Here is a 21,275-nt window from a genome sequence, read left to right on the forward strand (position 1 = left end):
AATATACAACATAGGCATGTATAACACATTTCATTTTCACCCAGGGAATTTAATTTTTAAAGGCAAGCATTTATTGAATACTTAATCATAAAATACATTCTTTATGTTCATTAAAGTAAGTAAATTAAAGCTAAATACTTAGTCACAAAATACATTCTTTATATTCATTAAAGTAAATAAATTAAAGCTAAATTTAATTTCAAAAAATTAACAACTAATTAGTGCAGTATAAGATTTATTCCCTACCCCACCCCCCATCAGCATTTTGAACCACTCCCCAACCCCATGGCCAATGGGTAACCGTGTCCTACCCTTTGAACTGCTCCTTCTCCCACTACTTAGGAGGACACACTTCTGCCACTGCTGCTGCCACCACCACGAGGAAGGCATGTCAGGAGTGAACATAAGCTTCCTATGTGCATCTCTGTTGCACAATGCAGCTCTTATTGCACAGTAAAACAATCCAAACTTTAAAATTAAAAGAATATACTATGAGATTAAGTTAAAACACAAAACCACTTTTTTTGAGATAGGGCGTACCTGTGTATGCCTGACACACCTTGTGCACACACTCTTTCTTATATGTGATTCAACAAGCATTTATTAAATGCCTAATACAGGTTCAGTGTGTGTGTGTGTGTGTGTGTGTTCTACTTTCTGTCTTGTTTCACAAATACATTTCTAGGAAGAAGAGTTGTCAGCTTCTTCCCTGATATTTGTATTTTCCCCACATAGGAAAAAGATTCAAAGTATTATGTGAGATTGAATGAGGGAGAAATGATTTCTAGCTCAGGGCATCAGAGAAGGTATTAAGGAGGGAGTGGTACCTGATCTCTACCTCAAGAAAGGGAAGAATTTTCACTGGCAGAGATGGGGTGGGGGAGGGGGGAGGCTGCTACATTCCTGGGGTTGGGGGGATGTTGTGAGCCAAGGCAGGCTACCACACACTGAGATGAGAGCTGTGAAAGCCCTTTGAAGTCTCAGAACATAGTTGTCACCTGAGCAGTATTTCTTTAGAAAGCAAACAAGCAGGGATACCAAGACTTGTTTGAACTCCCCACCCCCACCCTGAGGTACCTGATATTAGATTGAGTGAGATTTCTTTGGAAGCATTATTTTCTAATACACTGCCCTGACTACACTGCCCGCCACCCATTCAGTGTCCATCCCCACTGCCTGAGGTCTAACCTGCTTTTTCAGTCTTATTTCACGATATTCCTGTTAATGTACTGTGAGTTCTAGCCAGATTAGATTACTTGCTCTTCACCGGTTTAATTCTTCCCTCTCTTCCCTTTGTGGTTTTGTGTGCATGATTCCCGACACCTGCAATAGACAACCCTCTTCCACTACATATTCACGCCTCTGCCTGTTTAAGCCTTCCCTTTTTTCCAAGGCCCAGCTCAGTTGCCACATCTTCCATAGGGCTATTCCTCAATTCCTTTCCTTCCTTGAGTCTCTTAGCGCCCTTTGTTCAGACCTCCCCCATTCACTTACATTCTTATTTGTATTACAGTTATCTGTGCATGTTTTATTTCTCCTACAAGATTGTGTACTTCTTGACAGTTGGGATTATACCTTGCTTTGTCTCTGTATTTCACATAGTACCTAGCTCACCTACGCATGGAGCACACATAATGTTTTCCTAAATTTGCTGAACTGAATGGCACTTTCAAATGAATAAGCTTGCACATGCCATTAAGCAGAGGTTTTCTGTGCTTTTCAGTAAATTTGAGAGGACAAGATGTGAGGGCAGCAACTGTGGTCTTTTTGGTTATTCTGCTTCTCTCAGGAAGGCAAGGTAGCACCAGGCCTCTGGATGCTTTGAAATTCTTGATTTTGAATCTCCAAATGTGAGATAAAAATGCTGAATTTGCAGCATAGGACAAAGGAAATGGATCCAGATAATATACATTTTCCCCTTTAGAGAGTTCAGGGTACTATAGTGCAGGCCATCAGGCATGTAATATCTGCCTAGCATTATGTGAGGGGAAGTTTAACCCAGATGAGAGAAATTTCTCTTTCTAACCAAAGGAGAAAGAATCATGCAATACAACGCAACAAACATTTATTAAATACCTACTATATGCAGAGCACTATCAAGGCAGCTAGGTGGCTCAGTGGATAGAGCACTGGATTCAGGAAGACCTGAGTTCAAATCCAGCCTCAGTGACTTACTAGCTGTGTGACCCTGGGCAAGTCACTTAACCTCTCTTTGCCTTAATCTGTTGGAGAAGGAAATGGCAAACCACTCCAGTATCTCTGTCAAGAAAACCCCACAGATAGTTTTGGTGTGCTATGGTCCACAGGGTCACAAAGAGTCAGACATGACTGAACAACTGAACAGCTATAATCTAAACCTTGGGGGATATGCAAAGCTGAGATAAGCTACTGGTGGTCACTGATCTCGTGGAGCTTTCAGCATAGCAGGGGAACATAAGCCAAACACAGATAAGTCTAATATACTGTAGTGTATGATCAGGAATTTGTTTTGCTTGGCTATGCCTATCTTTCACAAGTTTTCTTTTTTCCCTTCAGTAGAAGGGGCAGTGGGGGAGAGAAAGAAAATAAATGTTTGTTCATTGGAAAAAATTAAATGGAATATGAGGTCAAGGGAGAAGAAAGCTACAGATTGGGGGAAATCAGGGAAAGTTTCCTGGAAGACATAGGCTTTGAGTTAGGAAATTAAAGAATGGGTAAGCCAACAAACAGAGGAAGAGGGTAGCCATTGCAGATATATACGCAACAGCATTAAAAAACAGACATAATTATAAACTGTGCTCAGATATGTACTATTACATACAACACAAGTGCATTTGCACAGGAGTGTGAATGAGTGGATTATGTTGAGGATAATGGTATACCTCTAAATGCAGCAGCCCAAAGGTGCTGCTGCTAAATTCATTTCTCTTTGTTCTGAGCAAATTTATAACCTAAAGCCTATGTTAGAATGGAGACCCTGACATAACCTATGACATTTTATCGTGTGTCCTTGAATAAGTCATCTACTTCCTCTTTCATTCTACTTACCCTTCTGTCTCAGGTGACTGACTATTTTGAGAGTCAGATGAGATGAGAACTGTAAAACTCTTTGAACTCTTGAAAAGAAAATGTGAAAAAATTTTAGTCAAGGTAGCACTATTAATATTAGTTGCTTTTTTTTTTTTTGGATTTGTCTCTAGCCCCACCACTAACTGTCTCCTGCTGGACATGTCCCTCCTTTGACTCCTTTGGAAGATGTCCCCTTGCTTCAGAGAGCAGCTGGACCACCCGTTCTGAGGACACTAGTAGCCCGAGCATTGGCCCATCCTATACAGATATGCAGGCTCTTGATGCTGAGGAGCAGACAAGTGGTGGGGCCTCGGGAGCAGATTCTGCTGGTAAGACAAACCAAGGTGAAAGACATTTCCATCTGGCATCTGTTTTCGTAAAACCCTTATTCAGTTTGGTTCGTGTTATTTGTTAGGACTTTCTATCAGAACATTTCCATCCAAGGCAGCGTAAAAATTGCAATAAGGAGACAGGTTTCATTGGCTTCACCAGCAATTTAATGTCAGGAAACATTTGAGGTGACTAAGTGGCACAGTGGATATTTCGTGCTGGCTTTGGAATCAGGAAGACCTGATTTCAAATCCTGCCTTAGACACTAGCGGTGTCAACCTGGGTAAGTCACTTAGTCTCAGTTTCTTCATAAGATAATTATAGTACCTACCTTCTGGCATTGTTGTGAGGATCAAATGAGATAATATACATATGAAATGTTTTACTATAAACCTTAATGAATTATATAAATGCTGGCTATTGTTGTTATTGTTTTGTGGATATTATAATGAGGCATTTGAGGATTCTGTTCAGCACCAGCCTTTTTCCTCTGTCAATTTTTTTTCCCCTCCATATATCTGTGAGCTGTGAGCAGTATGTATAAGGCTAAACCTTTCATCCTTCTCTGCCTCCCACACATCTCTTCTGCCCGCAAAGCTCTGTTGACATAGAATAAAGCTCAGTTTAGGAAAGAGACACACAGCATGTGGAAGGAGATAAAAACTGGGACCCTAGAAACTGCTTCCATTCTATTGTTCTTTTGCTGTTTTTCCTGTCATAATCTAAATATTCTTCCTAGCAGTCTGTGCAGCCCTGTTACCTCTAATGCTAGACTAGGTAGTAGATTTGACAGGGGATGTTTACTTTTCCCGGCCTGTGGAGTATTGGTAAGTAGACAAGTATTTCTTGGCTGTTTTTGTGTTTGGAATCCTTGATGATGTACTGGATTGAGGGGAAGGTGCATGTAAAAGAAATGGTGTATTCTATTTCACTAATTTCTTTAGTTCAAAAGATATTTTCTTTGCTGATTTCTAGTGCCATTGATGGTTTCTATGTGGAGGATGTGGGCCACTTTGTATTTTAATGTTGTTTGTCTCTCCTTATCAGATTTAAATGGTTTTTGAAAGTCCATCTCTAGAGTATTTAGACAATTTTAAGAGACACAGTGCTACTCTTGGGTTCCAGAGGAAAAGCAAGAGGCCTTACCATCACAAGTGTTCTCAACTAATTGATCAAGATTGACTGGTCAATCTTCCAGATGACCTACTCAATTATGGAGCTAATGCACTGTCCCCACTGTGATTCTTAAGCATTTCTGATAGAGAGACAGATGTTGCCAGAAGCCTCAGCCCTCCCCTATGGCTATTCAGAGCATTGAGGAGGGGACAGAATGGGTGAGGGGGATATATATCCACTGAGATTTTGCTTAGTTTCAGCAACTCTTCTGTGTCCCCTCCGCCGATTCACTGTTTCATTGCTCCTCCATAGGCCCATTCCTTCCCCAGAGGGAATTTTTTCACTCCAGGAGAGTGAAAAGTAGATTTCCTCATCGAAAATGTTTGTCTGGTCTAAGACACACTTTGGAGGATCCCTATACCTTGTTTTTATGACAACATTACTTTAAAAATCTAGCCATGGAGGAGCTTTAGTATCTAATGATGTCTGAAATATGTCTCATCTGTCATAGACATGATTAATTTATCTCTCTGAAAGTTAAAAATTCTAGTGCCTCCACTTCCCCAATACATGTGAATATACTTTTTGACCAATTTAAATAAAAATAACTCATTATGATCTGGTCCTGGTCCAGAAAGTAAGGAAGAAACTGAGTGGTAGAAATTAATTGACAGCTAAGCTCATCCACTTTAAAGATGCAGAGACAGAGAAATGAGACAAGAGTGTTGAGAGTTTTCTTGTCCTTTAAGCAAAAGACAGCTATCTGAATCAGGGCCACAGTCTAGACAGCACCTGTTATCAGGAAGTTAACATTTGTAGAAATGAGCTTTTGTATTTATACCAATAAGAGACAGGGTTTGGGAGAGTGGGATTGTGTAGCAAGACTTCAAGAGCCGATCCTGAGCTCTCAGGGATTCACTGGGGAAAGAGATTGCCTCAGAAAGAGATTGTTGGGCATTTTTTTCTCCCTACAAGCAGAGCTATGAGTCATTGTTTAAGGACACAGTTGCATTAATGCAGTGACAATCTCCTTAAATGTAGGGAAATACAGATTAAGTGCTGAGGTGTTTTACTTGATTGAATATAAATTATCCTGTTGGTCAGGGAAATCTGCTTGAAGATTCTTAATGAGACAAGTTCAAGTTTCTCAAAGCTGGGAGACAGTATGTATACTTCAATTAAGTTTTACCTGTTCTCCTATACTTAGCCCAGACCTCGAAAAAAGGAACTTTATGTAAGATGTATTGATATACCCAGATGTAGGAACAAAGCTGATGATAACATTCAGATTTTTTTTGTTTGTAGATATGGTCATTTTCTCATGTCAAACACTTTCCAGATGAACACTTGAAAGAAAAAAGGGGAAAAAAAAAAAGAAAAACACTTTCATTTCTTTAGCCTTTAGAAAAAGACAAAAGTTGAGAGGTTTGAGTATATATCCTTCTTATTAAGCATTGGATGTGTGCACGGCCCTTGGTTAAAGTCTAATGTAGTATCCAGGACGGTAATCTCATCTAGAAATCATGAGCTATTTAGGCTAAAGTTGATAATATATAGTTGATATCATAATCTATAAAGTTAGATACCTAAATATATTTCTAATGAAATATTGTCAAATTACTTTGTTTATCACCTCTAAGTGAAATAATAGCTACCTTGGTAGCATTGAGAAGGTTATAAGATAATTAAAGGAGTAGATGTAAACCACATTAATGTCATGTAGTTATAGCCAAAGTATTAAGTGTCCTATTAAAAAAAAGCTTTACTACTTGAATCGAAGGACCTAGTTTCAAGTCTTGCCTCAGTCACTTAATATATCTCTGACCTCTGTGACCTTAGGCAAGTCATTTGACCTCTTTGGGCCTCAGTTTTCTCATCTGTAAGATCAGAGAATTGAACCAGATGGCCTCTCAGATCCCTTTCAGCTCTAGACCCACGATTCTCAGGGGAAGGAGGAGACATTAGGTAAATACAAAAAGGAATCAAGTCAGATCAGATTAATAAGCATTTATTAAGTGCTTACTATGTGCCAGGTACTATGCTAAGTGCTGGGGATACAAAGGAAGTTTAAAAAAAGGCAAACAAACAACAACCCATTTTCTGCTTTCTAAGAGTTTACATTTTGATTGGGGAGACAACATATAAATAACCAGGTACGTGTAAAGATAAACACATAGTAGAAGGAGGTAATCTGAAAAGGAATTACATTAGCAACCAGGAAAAGCCTCTTATCAGCTGAGTCTTGAAGGAAGCCATGAAAACTAGGTGGTAGAGGTGAGAGGCAACCTTCTAGGAATGGGGATAGCCAGTGAAGAGATGGGAAATAGAGTGTTTTGTTCAAGGAACTGAAAATAGGCTGGTGAAGCTGGATTATAGAATTTGTGGAATGGAATAAGGGATAAAAGAACTGAGGACAGAGGCCTGGGGATATCACAATAAGAGGATGTGACATGGATGAAGAACTGTCAAAGGAGACTGAAGAGTGTTTGGACAGATAGTAGAAGAACCAGGAGAGAGCAGTGTCACAAAAACTTAGGGAGGAAAGAGTATCTAGGAGGAGAAAGTGATCAAGAGTGTCAAAGACTGGAGAGAGGCTTAAGGTTTTTTACAAAGGCCTTGGGTTTGGGAATTAAGAGGTCATTGGTAATTTTGGAAAAGGCTGTTTCAATTAGATAATGAGATCAGAAAACGGATTGCAGAGGGTTTAGAAGAGAATGAGAGGAGAGAAAATGGAGGCATTCATTGTATACATTATTTCCTCGAGAAGTTTAGCCATGAGAGCTAGAAAGATATAGGATGATAGCCAGTAGGAATGGTGAAGGTTTGGCTTTTTTTGTTTTGTGTGTTTTGATTCTAAGACAAAAAGGCCTTGAGAAAAATGATTGCCGGCATTGTATCTCTCTTGCCAGCTCTACATAAGCTTAAATTACTTCTCTGTATGAGTTTGCAGCAGAAGTGGAAAAGGTAAGAAAGGAGGATACAGGGTTTGAGAGGCAAAATGGAATTTCAGCTTCAGTCATAACACTAAGTAGCCATCTCTTTCCCTCAGGAACACAGCAAGCTCTGGATAATAGCCATGGACAGATGCTGTTCAGTTCACCTTAGACCTTTGAGGTCCTGGAGGGCAAGGCAAAAACCCTCTTATTTGTGTTGAAAGTGTTATGTTGCCTGAGCCTTCCGCCTGTTGACTTGGCTCTGTTCGCTAATGTACTGCTCAGAACCTCCAGCTTTTGTCATCATAAACAGGAGTTCATCTGGGGATTTAGCAGCCAACACAAGGCAATTCTGTCTGGTCATATAACTGGAAATGGAAATTCTCTGTATTCTACCTAGACTTTTCTCTCATTTTTCCTCCATGGGGAAAATTAGGGGAAGGAAAACAAATCAATTTCCTCACCTTGGTTTGATCACAGGATATAAAGCAGGCTAAGGGTTATAGTCTCATATATGTATTCATAGATTTAGTTCTGCACTTGGGTTTGGTTCATTGTCAAAGAAAATGTCAGTAGAATCAAGGTTAAGTAAGAGTGTCCTTCCATTCCATCCATCTGTTCCTCTTCCTTTCTTCTCTGATACACATTTCAAGTTTTGACAAAGTTGAGAGGCCCTGTCAGTCCTCAATTGAAAGAATTAATTCTTCAATGCAACATAATTTTAAATGAGAAGATAAGATGAAAGAAAGAGTAGAAGGAACCTTCCTTTTGAAATTGCTTCCAAAAAGGGAATCCTTGAGATTTCTGAAGATAAACAAACTCCTATTAGTGATACTTTTCTTTGACTTAGAAAAATAATTTAGCCTTTGAATGTAATATTATGCTTGCGCACTGCAGACATTAATGTAGAATAAGGAACTTGAAGACCAGAGGGAGCAAAAGTGAGAGAGATATGCACCAAAACATTTCTGTCCCATGGAAATGAGTAGACCACAGTATAGTCTTTCTTACCTTATAGCTAGCTCTAGGACTTAAACTCCGAGCAGCAAGGTAGGTATCAAAACATGAAGGCAAAAGTAAATAACAATAAAATAAAAAAAAATTAAAAAAGGCAAAAAAAATAATAAAAAAAAAATTTTTTTAAAACCATGAAGGCAAGGGATCTGGTGGAGTTGGATATCTAAAGAAAATTAAAAGCATAAATAGATCCAGGAAAAGGGGGGGGGGGTTCAGTCCAAAGCACCAGGCTGTATATTCAAGGCAGTACAAAGAAAAATAAGAAATAGTTCTTGGTTTTCTCATCCAAGTGCTTACAATCAAATAGACTGTCTCCTAATTCTTAGGTGATTCTTAGGCTCTAGGCGTTTAGAAGCTAACAGATTCTGAGGAGCTCACTTTAGAAGATACCTAGTGGTTCAGCTTTTCATCCAATAAAGATATTACTTCAGAGGTTGGATAATTATCTGCTTGAATACCTGGAATCACAGGGAGCTCACTCTCTCCTAATGCAACCTATTCCAGTTTTGAAGAGTTGTAATTCTTAGAGAGTTGTTCCATATGTTGAAACAAAATTTGCCTCTTTCTGCTGTCTCCCTATTAGTTCTAACTCTGCCCTCTGGAGCAACATAAAATAAATTTAATCCATATTTTGCTGTCTTCAGGTGTCTAAAGTGCTGTCTTGCATGAATTCCAGTATTCTGTAACCAGTCGACAAGACTCCCAAGTTCTGGGTTAATTAAGATCTGGTTCAATCTTTGGGGCTGTTTCCTACCCCTACCACCCCAAATCATTGCTAACTCATTTCACATCCACGTAGAGCTACTTCTGGGAACCTCAAAGTATAGGTCCTGTTTAGGTCTTCACAGATGCAAATAAAAAGGTCCCTAGTTCATGCCTTTCCTCTCTTCTACCCAGAATACAGAAAAACACAAAGGACTCTCAATAGCTCATACTGGTCAGTACAGTTTTCCTTCCCTTTCCAGTATGCCTAGCTTCATCCCAGGAACCTATATAGCCCTTCAGCTATACTACACTAAAGGTTTGAACTCCCTGTAGAAGAAGGACAAGCCAGTACCTTACATGGCAGGAGGTCTTTCTTTCTACCCCTAGGACACTCACAGGCCTCTAGACTTATGGCACTACCTTAATTGTTTAAAATACCCCCGAAAAGAAAAAAAACTTTCTCATCAGATAAGAACTATCTGAGTGGGAGTACTAGAGAACAAAGTTGAGGTTTTGCTCTTCCATAGCTTGCCTCAGTCCCTTGCTGCTCCCCCACCTTGCCTCTGTCCAGGAAGTCCTAAGCTTTAGAAAGCTTGTGTTTCACGACCACCTAGAGGGTTCAGTTAATCCTACCACTTTGCCTGTTATTCCCTTCTCCATGGCTGTCCTTTCTCAGACTGACAGGATATGCTTTTATGTCTCCACAGCTTGAAGCCAGGGAGTCTTGCCCCTCTACTGCTGTCCAAAGTTCTTGCCCTCTATTGGGCCAAAATGATCTGCCACCAGATAGATGGTCAGCATTTCTGGGGGTGAGGGGATAGGTGGTTCCAGAGGGCTGTGACAATTCCCAGGCTTAACCCACTAACTGTCCCCCCCCCACCCTCACCCAAAGTTTTTATCAAGTCTCAGCTGTCTGTAGATGTCTGATTTAGCTACTCTATCAGGTCTGTTTGCTTCCTTTTATAAGCCAAATACAAAGAGATGGCTAAGTTCCATAATAGCCTGGGCCAATCTAATTATCCTCAATTCTGAGACTTAATTGCTCATCCTCTGTGAGGTGTGAATGGGCCAACAATTATCCAGGCCCTGGAGATTTTGGTCTAGGAGGTATAATCAAGGCTTTGGTGGATAATGAAGAATCCCAAACAATGACCTCATCAGTCTCTCCCTTACCAAATTAATTATTTTATGCTTCCTTTCTTTTGAATAACTATTCCTGAGTTCCTTCAGTTGAATTTTAGGTAATAATGTTTACAGATCACTCACTGTCCTTTTTACTGTCCTGAAAATCACCCAGTTTGTGAAGGTTCCTTTTGGGAGTCTAGAATTGAACCTAATACTCCAGCTGTTGTCTGACCAGAGCATTACCTCTCTTGATCTCATTACTGTACTTTTGTTAATGCAGCCTAAGGTAGCATTAGATTTTTAGTAACCATGTCAGATTGTGGGCTTATATTTAACTTGTATTTAATTAAAACCATTTTCACATGACTTGCTGTATATCCCTCCCACCCAGTTACACACACACACACACACACACACACACACACACACACACGCACATGCACCATACCACACCATACCAAAACAAACAGCAACAACTAAAAAAACTCCTCCAAAGTCTAGGCTCCATTGGCCTCTGTTAAATTTAATCTTAGTAATTTAAATCCAGAACATATATAGTCACTGCCAGATAGTAAGTCCCCCCCAAGAAAATTTGCATTAATGACATAGATAAAAAGGCTATGAGAGATTATAGTAAGGAAAGATCATTTCCTTCTGGGGAAAATCAAGGAAGGTTTCCTAGAGGACATGGTATTTGAACTAGGCCTCAAAGCATAAATCTGATTTCAAGAGATAAAGTGAGGTGGGTTGGGGATTGGAGGTATAGTTAATGGCATGAGCAAGGGCATGAAAGCAGGAAAGCACTGGACACGTACACAGGACGGTGAGTGGTCCAGTTTGGCTTAAATATAGTAAATGTGGGGTAGGAATGAAATAAGTTAGGAGAAGCATGACATAAGGGAAAAAAAGGTTATGTAGGGCTTGGGATGCCAGGCTAAGAAGTGTGCACTTGGTCTTCTTAATGAACTCTCACTGACTAATGGTGATCACTTTTTTATGCAAGTGATCACAAACCATCTGTTGAAAGAGGCAGCATGTCCTAAGGAATACAGTACTAGGCTGGGAGTCAGGGATATCTATATTTCAATCCTGCCTCTGACATGTTCTAGTGTTATAGTGATGTGACCTTGGGTGATAAGGTTAGTAATAACTACCTCCAAGGTTTTTTGTGAGATAACATCTGTAAATACCTTGCAAACCTTTAAGAGCTGTATAAAAGTCAATCATTTTTATTATTTTCATCTTTTCAAGAATCTGGGGTGATTGATTCCTGGTAAGAATCACAGTTAGCTAGATCTAGAACTGGGGTTTCCTAACCTCAAGTGGTCTTTTCCACCATGTTACTCATCTGACTTAAACTGTATTGGTTATTGAGTGTACTCGTGCATAAAATGTGAATGTCGACTTGTGGTTCTTTCCGGGGAAAGTTGTGGCACGGCATTAAAATCTAGAGTACTAACAAACCAGACAGTCTGTTGCTGCTCTGTGTTTTCTTTGTCAAGTAGCCAAGTGTTTTTCCTTCTGTGGAATTAGTTAGGTCTTTGAGAGATGATTAAATCTGCTTTTTTTCATGCTCCACCAAATACCCTTGAACTGTATTTTAAATATTCTGGGTTTAGCAAAACCCAATCTATGTTTTGCCAAGCACACATCATATTTAAACCTACATGTATTTCAATGCAAATTTAGACCATGTGTTTTTATTTCTCCTTCTCTCATCAAAATGGGGTCTTGCCAGAGTAGTAGGATGCCCTCTAAGTTTTGACTTATTTCTTCTCAGAAATAAGTCTAAGCTCTAAGAATTCAAGCCATCTTAGAACCATGAGAGGTTCCTAAGAATAACCACTTACCATTTAAAGTCAATGAAACATCTTAAACTCAAAATGTCCAAAACCAAACTCCTTTTCTTTCCTCCTAAACCCTCCCCACCTCTTACCTTTCCCTATTACTGTAGAAGGCACCACCATCCTTCCAGGTCCTCAGGCTCACAACCTTGGTGTCATTCTTAACTACTTGCTATCTCTCATCCTCCAAATACAATGTTACCAAGGCCTGTGAATTTCATCTTTGCAACATCTCTCCAAAACAACCCCTTCTCTTCTCTGACACTACCAACCTTTCTGATGTTGGCCCTTATCATCTCCCACCTGGACTATTGCAATAGCTTATTGGTTGATCTGCCTGCCTCAAGTCTGTCCCCACTCCAAACCATCCTCCATTCAGCCACTAAAGTGATTTTCCTAAAGTTCAGGTTTGATCATGGCAACCCTCAGTAAACTCTAGTGGCTTTTTAAATCACCTTCAGGATCAAATAAAAAATCCTGTTTGGCTTTCAGAGCCCTTCATGACCTAGCCTCCTTTCCTGTCTTCTTACACCTCCCACCCCCATATACTCTTTGATCCAGTGATACTGTCCTCTTTGCAGTTCCACAAACAAGATACTCCATCTCTTAGCTATGGACATTTTCTTTGGTTTCTCCCCACCCCACACCCCCCAGCCCATGCCTAGAATGTTCTCCTTCCTCATCTCCACCTCCTGGCTTCCCTGGCTTCCTTTAAGTTCAACTAAAATCCTGTTTTCTACAGAAAGCCTTTTCCATCCCCTCTTAATTCTAGTGTCTTCCCTTCCTTAATTGTTTCCAGTTTTTCTTGTATATAGCTTGTTTGTATATATTTACATGTTGTATCCCACATTAGATTGTGAGCGCCTTGAGTGACTTTTTTGCCTCTTTCTGTATCCCCAGCACTTAGCATGATACCTGGCATGTAGTAGGCCCTTAATCAATGTTTATTGATTGACTATTAATTGAAACCATCAGCCTTTCTATAGACTCTTAACAGGATTTGTCTCGTAGTTCAAGAAAACTGGGCTAGAAATTGAGAAACCTGAGTTTTAGATCCAGCCTTGCTACTTTTCTTTTCTTTTCTTTCTTTCTTTTCTTTTCTTTTCTTTTCTTTTCTTTTCCTTTCTTCTTCTTTCCTTCTTTCTTTCTTTTCTTTTCTTTTCTTGTCTTTTCTTGTCTTTTCTTGTCTTTTCTTGTCTTTTCTTCTTCTTTCAGCCAAAGACAAGGTTTATTAAAACATCTACCATGTTGGCCAGACTCTTAAGGAACCTAAGCATTTGTATCGCTAATACAAGCGGGTCAGATCTTAAGAATCTGAGCCCTTGGCTAGATTATAAGAATCTGAGCAGCCCTACTACTTTCTAGCTGTACAACACTGGCCTAGTTATTAAATGTCTCTGTGCCTCCATTTCCTTATCTGTAAAATAAAGATAATGATTCTTCCATTCCTGCTTTACAGAATTGTTGTAAAGACTGAATGAGATAAAATGTCTGTGAAGGTACTTTTAATATAGAAAAGTATTACATAAATGTAAGGTATTATTACCTTGAACTCATCTTCATGTTTCTTAGGAATGTCTTAGATTCATTTCTCTTTTCCTTTCCCCTTCGCATCCCCTTTCCTTTTCTCTTTCCCTTCCTTTTCCCCTTCACTTTTCCTTTCCTTCTCTTTCCTTTTCTCAGTGGCATTTCAGATCAAGTCTTAATTAGACTTTTTATTCTTCCTTATGGGTTTGCCACACAGCCTGTCAGTGTCACCATATGAGCGGTGGTGATGGGTCTGATATTAATGGATCTGATGATCAGGCTTTTCCTGATTCCTATAAATGAGATTAAGAGATAACTCAAGAAAAAAAACCTGTTATCCAAACATATCCAATCCAATAAAAATGTATTAAGCACCTAGTATGTGCCAGGCCCAGTGCTAAGTGCTGGGAATACAATTAATATAAAGAAAGATTACAATCTAATGGGGAAGGAGAGCACACAAAAGAAGGCAAGAAAATGGGGGGGGGAGAGGTAGTAGTTAATAGTAGTTAGCCAGGAATCATAGAATCTTTGAGTTAGAGGAAAACTTGAGATGTCTTCCCTAATTTTCTCCAGTTAGGAATTATTTTTCCTTCCTCTGACTTCTTTTGGGGGTACTGTAAGTGAAATAGGAAATGTAGCTGGCCCTTTAAACAGTCTATTAAACACGATACAAAATTAAAGAAATATAGATTTTGCCACACTTCTATTCACACCATCCTCTTCCTTTATGTGCTTCTTTGGACCTCAAATTGTAATATGAATTCCCACCTAGGCAGTCATTCGTTGGTGACTTTAAAAGTTTGTATGACCACATTAGTCCTCCTGAGGAGGGCAAATGCTCCTTGGAAATGCTTCCAGGCATTTAAAGTTAAGGTTTTTATATGTTTCTTTCCTCCTGTCACACTATTTGGGAATTAATTTTGAGAGTTAACAAAAAGCGATTAGAAATTTGTTATCCTCAGGTAAAGCTAGTTGACCATTATTCATGGTCCTACGTAATCCTAGACATTACCTTACCACTTCTAGTTACCTTGGCACATTGTATGTGTACTTATTGAAATAGAATCTCAGGGTTCAAAAAGAGATCAGATATATGTAACCATAGTGTAAATAGGTCCTACTGTTGGGGCTTCCATTATTAACTGGTTACTTGTGTTTATTTTTCTCTTTCTGCATGTTTAGATCATGCTTTTAAGGTGTTTATGATTAAAATCTTTGGTTCTCTCCATTTGGATTAGTAGCTCAGAACCCAACAAGAAGTGTTCCACTGAATCACATTTCAATAACACTTTGACACCATTATTTATTTGTGCCTTTCATTAAATAAAGTTGTCTTAATGTTTCCCAGCTGTTTCAAAGAAAAGAATTGTGTCACCTGTTATCTCATCTTAATCATAACAGTAACTCCCTCATCCTCTATTTTGTCTGCTTCAGGAGGAAAAACCAAAATGAGTTAGGGTCAGCTCTTCTGTATCTTTGAAAGAGGAGATGTGTATCATTTAACTATTTGGGACTTGAGATGGTTGGGGGGGTGGCAAAATGGGGAACAGAAGTGTTAGCTTTTTAGAAAAATTATCATTGTGCAATTTTCAATTGCAAACAATTATTTCTATGCTACAGATTTTGTGACTATCTGTAAGCAGCTGATAGCCCTTATCCAGAGTTGCTAGGATCATAAGGTTCTAACCTGCTATAACATCCAATATCTGACATCTAAACTCTTTTCTCTACTCACAAAGCCACCACCCTAGTTCAGGCCATCATGACTTATCACCCAGACTTGCAAGAGTCTCCTACTTGCTCTCCTTGCCTGATCTCACCCATCCTCACACCAGCCAATCCATCTTTCACATAGTTGTCAAAGTATTTCCTTAAGTGTCTATCTGGCCTTGTCATCCCCCTACTAAGTAAATTGTGGTGGCTCCCTATTACCTCTTGCCTGAAATAGAAACTATTTAACTTTTGGAGTCCTTCACAACCTTGTTCAGACCTATCCTTTCTGCCCCACATGTTATTCTTCCTTGTGTACTCTATGGTTCAGCCAAACTGACTTTCTTTCTCTTTCTCATATATGGCACTTGACCTCTCATCTCCATGCCTTTGCCAGTCCCCCAAGCCTGTGATATACTTTCATCTCATCTCTGCCTCATAGACTTCCTCTCTTCTTTCTTCAAGACGCATGCAGCTCAAGCGTCACCTATGTGGAGTCTTTTTTATTTTATTTTATTTTATTCTATTTTATTTTATTTTATTTTATTTTTGTAAGGCAATCGGGGTTAAGTGACTTGCCCAGGGTCATGCAGCTAGTGAGTATCATATGTCTGAGGCCGGATCTGAACTCAGGTCCTCCTGATCCCAGGGCTCGTCTATCCACTATGCCATCTAGCTGCCCCCTACACTGAACCTTTCTTGTAGCACAGTGGAGAGACTGTTAGACCTAGAGTCAGAACCTGAGTTCAAATCCAGCCTCAGACACTTACTAGCTGTGTGCCCTTGGCAAATCATTTAAATCCTATATGCCTCAGTTTCCTCATCTGTAAAATGAGGATGTAATAGTACCTGCCTCCCAGGATTATTGTGAGGACAAAATAAAATAACATATGTAAAGTGCATTGCAAACTTTAAAGTGATATATAAATGTTAGCTGTTATCCCCACCCCGAATTCTAGTGTCTTCTCTAGCTACTTTGTGTTTAACTGTCTTACATTATTTTGTATTCATTTAGCATATATATGTGTGCACATGTTTTCATAGAATGTAAACTCCTAGAATGGATGAAAAGAAAAGCATTTTTAAGTATTTACTATGTGCCAAGCACTCAGATAAGGGTTGGGGAAAGAAATGGAAAAGTGAGACAGTCTCTTAAACTCAAAAATGTCACTCTCTAAATGAGGCAGACAACAAATATGAAAGAGTTCAGTTGCAATGGCCAAGGAAAAGCCAGGAATTCCTAAAGGTGTGGCAGAGGGATTGATGGCAAGACCTCACAGGTCCTTAGGTACCTTAGCAGGTCATATGGTAGTGCCCTGGTGTCTGGAGAGTGTAGCCACAGGGCAGATGGTAAGGCCTAGAGGTCCTCCATCTTACAGGAAGGATTTTAGTTGGTGATTTTCTGTTCATCCAAGTTGTATGACCATCTACATCTGTTGATGAGCATCCATTATTAATGGGAAGGGTAGATTGGTCCTGAAGGTCCAAGTAGAAAGGGAATTCTGAGTTCCCTTCTGAAGGGGTGGGAATAAGAGAAGTGATTGTTGTCTAATAGGAGGGGGAAAAGGGTAAGAGGCATTCATAGGAAAATTGGAGAAAAGCACCCTTGAGAACAGGGATTGTTTCTTTGTCTTTGTATCCTCGTCACCTAGCATAGTGCCCAGCACATAGTAGACCTTTAATAAATAAATGTCTGTTGATAGATTGACTTCAGGGATCATCTATTCCAATCTTCCTATTTTACATATAGTCTGGAGAAGTGAGTTCCTTATCTATTTTCATATAGAATAAGTAGCAGTCCTGGTACTCAGACTCTAACCACATGACTACAAATACAGTATTCTTGCTGGAACACTGTGCTAGTTTGAAAGAGCACTGTGGAACTACAGTCACTTAACCCCAATTGCCTCACCAAAAAGAGAGAGAGAGAGAGAGAAGAGAGAGAAGAGAGAGAGAGAGAGAGAGAGAGAGAACGCATCTAGTTCAACTACCTCATTTTGCAAATAAAGAAACAGAGGCCGCAGCTGTTAAGCAACTTGCTCAGTGTCACGTAAGTAGTAAGTGGCAGACCCAGGATCTGAGCCCACTATGTGGAGATAATTCTCCCTGTGCAGCTTCTATATGAGCAACTAACATAGTCACGGTAGTTAGTCAATGCTTTTTGGTCATCATCCTGCACTTAATTTTTTTATCCTTTAATATAAATTAAAGGTTTTTTCCTCCCACCTTAACCTTTCCTTAAGTTTATCTCTTCCTTCCATGTTCAAATTGTCATGGAATTTAGGCCTTCTTGAATATGGGATGTAGCTCTTCTTGATAATATCAAATGAAGAGGAGAATTTTGTATGATTTAGCTACCACAGTCCTGGGCACTTGAAGAATAAAATATACAAGAAACAAAAGAAATTGATTTGCCAGAATTCTCTTGAACTCTTACCCTATCTTACTCTATAGTCAGTCAGTCACCAAGCACTTATTAAATGCTTACAGTGTGCCATGCACTGTGCTAAGCTCTGGGGTATAAAGAGAGGCAGAAAAACAGTCTCTACCTCAAGGAACTCAAATTTAACACAGGAGACAACCCGCAAATAGCTATGTACATACAAAATATTTACATCAGATGAAAAATAATCTTAGAGGGAAGCCACAAGTACCTCCTGCAGAAGGTGGCATTTAAGCTGAATCTTGAAGGAAGCCAGGGAATCTAGGAGTTCAACTAAGGAGAAGAGACCCTCACCTGGCTTTTGATGTTTTTGAAAATTTAAGGAAAAGTCATTAGCATAGGGCATTGTAGCCTAGATGTCTATGACGGATCAGACTCGCTATAGGAAATGTTTCCTGGACATGAAATTTCAGTTTCTACTCACCTGTTTTTTGCTTTTGCCTGAGTAAATTTAGGTCTCTGGAAAGGGTGTCAGTTGCTTGTTTCAAAGACAGATGGCAGAAAATTGCAGAAGGAAGATGAAATAAAAAGCCTGTCATGCTTCACAAAATTCCTGATTAGATTTTTTTGATGCTCCACTGAATGGATGCTGGGAATTGCTTACCCAGCTAGATCTTCCAGTTCTGACCTGGCCTTCATGGTTTTTCTCCCAGTGATGCGTGATGCATTGCTTCAAATAAGGGGTTCCTCAGTAAATGTTTGTGGATTACTTATTCAAATAATGCCATTCAGTGCCTCTCAGGTAGGAACATGAGAGAGCTTAATGCTACATGAACCTCAAGTTTGAGATAACATTGATGAAGGCGTACCCATGAATGAACATCTGTCTTACTTTACCACTGAGGTTTGCTAATGGTTACTTACTATGCTCAGAGATTCTTCAGTAGAATTAAAATTAAACTCTTTGCAATGAGCCTGGAAAAAAATCCTGGACAAGTTTGTGAAAAAATTGTATAATTCTAATGTATAATTAAGGAACCTAAGTATATCAAGGACTTGTGATTTTGTTGGTGCAGAAACAAGGCTTAGCATAACTCACCTATAATTTAGTCTTTTTTTTCTTTTTTTTAACCTATAATTTAGTCTTAATGAGTTTCTTGAGACCAAAGATGTTAGCTGAGTCACCAGTAGACATATGTCTGACAATTCTCAAAGGTGAGACTTGAACTCTGATCTTCCTTACTCTCCCAGCACTTTATCCATTGTACCATACTGCTTTTCAAATTGCGTAAGACAGACTGAAACAAATACTTTTTAAAAAAAGTTTGATTATATAGAATCATAAGATTTTGGAGATGGTTCCAGAAGACAATTCAGACTTTTAAAGATAAACAACATACATTATACATATGTTCCACAAATATTTTTTGAGCATGTGTTAATGCTATTTAGTACAGTGCTAGGTTAACTATATACTTTTTAAAAAGAAAAATAGGCAAAGGGAAGTGAAGATCAACAGATTTCTCTTGGATTCTTCATAATTAATCTGTATCTCAAACTAGATATGGGATCATGATTCATCCTTCTAGCTTCCTTTCTTTGTAAACCAGTGACAGTTTTCAAATTTTTTTTGTCTGTCCCAGTGAGCGTTTATGATTCCATTTTCCTATCACATACCAAAAATATGGAAGTGTTTACATTCTGTTGAAAAAAAAAAAGCAAGTGATGGTATTGCATTTTCTTTCTTTTACCTATCCCACTGGGCTATGTAGTAAACCTGTCTAAAGCTAGGGGAGGAGAAGGTGATGACCAAGAGGGACTGATATATATCTGACATATAGCAACTAATAGGACAGAAGAGCTAGGGAAGAAATTGAGTGTGTCAGGGATATAAGGCAAAGCTAATGGGATAGGCATGAAAGTTCTATTTCATGGAACTATGCCCAGTGCTGTAGCTCAGGTCTCCTTGAAATCCCTTCTAGATTCTCCCATGAGCCTTTCAGGTGTCATAATTTTTATTTTGAAAAACATAGTAATTACTCATATTTGTATAGTTACATAGTAGCAGCAGTGAGGCAGTGTAGCAGGTGAGAGTGCTGGGTCTGCAGTTAGGAAGCCTTAGATTTGAGTCCTGTCTCAGATATTTACTAGCTGTGTGATCCTGTGCAAGATACTTAAGTTTCCTCAGCCTCAGTTCCCTCATGTATTAAATGGGAATAATCATAATAGCTACTTCATATGGCTGTGAGAATCAAAACATAGAATGTATGTAAAGTATTTGGCAAATCTTAAAGTGCTATGTAAATGGAAGATATTACTCTTACTATTGCTCCTACTGCTGTAAGTATCCTGTAGAGATAGAGGGTGATGAGAGAGACACAGACCCATTTTCAAAGTATCATTCAAGGATCTAGATTTAAAATTTTATGAGTGAAGTAGGTGTTGTCTCCCTAAAGAGCATTGTCTTCTGGGGAAAGGCTTTATCTTCTCATTTGTAGATTCTAGATTCCTTCAATATGTACATTTTAAATTAACCCTCAGCATCTCAGTACTGTGTCAGAGAAAAAAAGTAGGAAGAGGTAAGAACAGCTAAATCTAGATGTTATATGTTAGCAAGTTGTTTGGCTTTTACATCCCTGGCTGGGTACTTGCAAATTCATTCTGCTTTTTAGCTGTGTTTCATATACTTTATAATTTAGTACTGGCTCTAGTGAAAGGCTTACCCAGCATGCTTTGTTAGATTGCCTTTGCCTAAGAGATTCTTATAAAGAATTAAAATCTAGAGAGGAAAATTTCCTCAGAGGTTGGGAGAGGATCTGCGAGAAGTTTTGCTCTCATGAATCCATTTTCTTGCTCCATGGGATTGGGTTGTTTGTACAGAATTGGTTACCTTAAGCAACACATTGCTAATATGAGCCAATAGTATTTCCCTAGAGATGTGCCATTTTCCTTTTCTCCATTTGATTCTTTGTAACCGCAGAGGATATTAGGATCTTGGGTATTTAGCTTTCCTGGAATGAACTATTTTGAGATTTTATTTCATTGTAAATCCTTTCCAGAAATCAATCAACTATAGCAACAATTGTTGAAACATCTCCTCCCTTTATAAACACTCCACACTAACTCTGATATTAGAGAAAGGGAAGATACTAAGGAAAGATACTGTTGTCAGACTCCTACCCACTTAAAATCATGTGGCATCTGGAGAAATATTTATTACAGTGCTCAGGTCTGAGTTATCCCAGAGGGAGTTTGGAAGAAATCCCTATAGGCCATTGTAAGAGGAATATACAACACACACCTTACACTGTCTGTAGCTATCTTTCACATATATAGCTCTCTGTGTGTGTGTGTGTGTGTGTGTGTGTGTGTGTGTGTGTGTGTGTGTATTTTGTTTCAAAATGCAAAGATGCCGATGGGTCAGTTTGTAGCATCAGCAGGGGCATCACCTTTTGAGGTGTTTTGTTTCTCTTTTTCATATGTTCAGATCCCATTCATACTCTTTTGTTTCAGCCTTTTTGTATGTGCATATAT

At 39.0% G+C, this 21,275-nt stretch overlaps 1 protein-coding gene across 2 annotated transcripts in view; it reads left to right on the forward strand.

The window, feature by feature from the left end:
* Positions 1 to 21,275, forward strand: part of LOC110200923 (stonin-2) — a 140,355-nt gene that overhangs the window by 18,320 nt on the left and 100,760 nt on the right. The window contains exon 3 of one of the 2 annotated variants that reach the window (XM_020976326.2): positions 3,180 to 3,392. In XM_020976326.2, coding sequence (XP_020831985.1) covers positions 3,180 to 3,392 — 213 coding nt within the window. The remainder of the gene's footprint in view (positions 1 to 3,179; positions 3,393 to 21,275) is intronic. The other variant, XM_020976327.2, reaches the window with a different exon arrangement.

Source organism: Phascolarctos cinereus, unplaced genomic scaffold (genome assembly GCF_003287225.1).
Source record: "Phascolarctos cinereus isolate Bilbo 61053 unplaced genomic scaffold, phaCin_HiC Scaffold_3;HRSCAF=262, whole genome shotgun sequence".
Lineage (NCBI taxonomy): Eukaryota > Metazoa > Chordata > Mammalia > Diprotodontia > Phascolarctidae > Phascolarctos > Phascolarctos cinereus.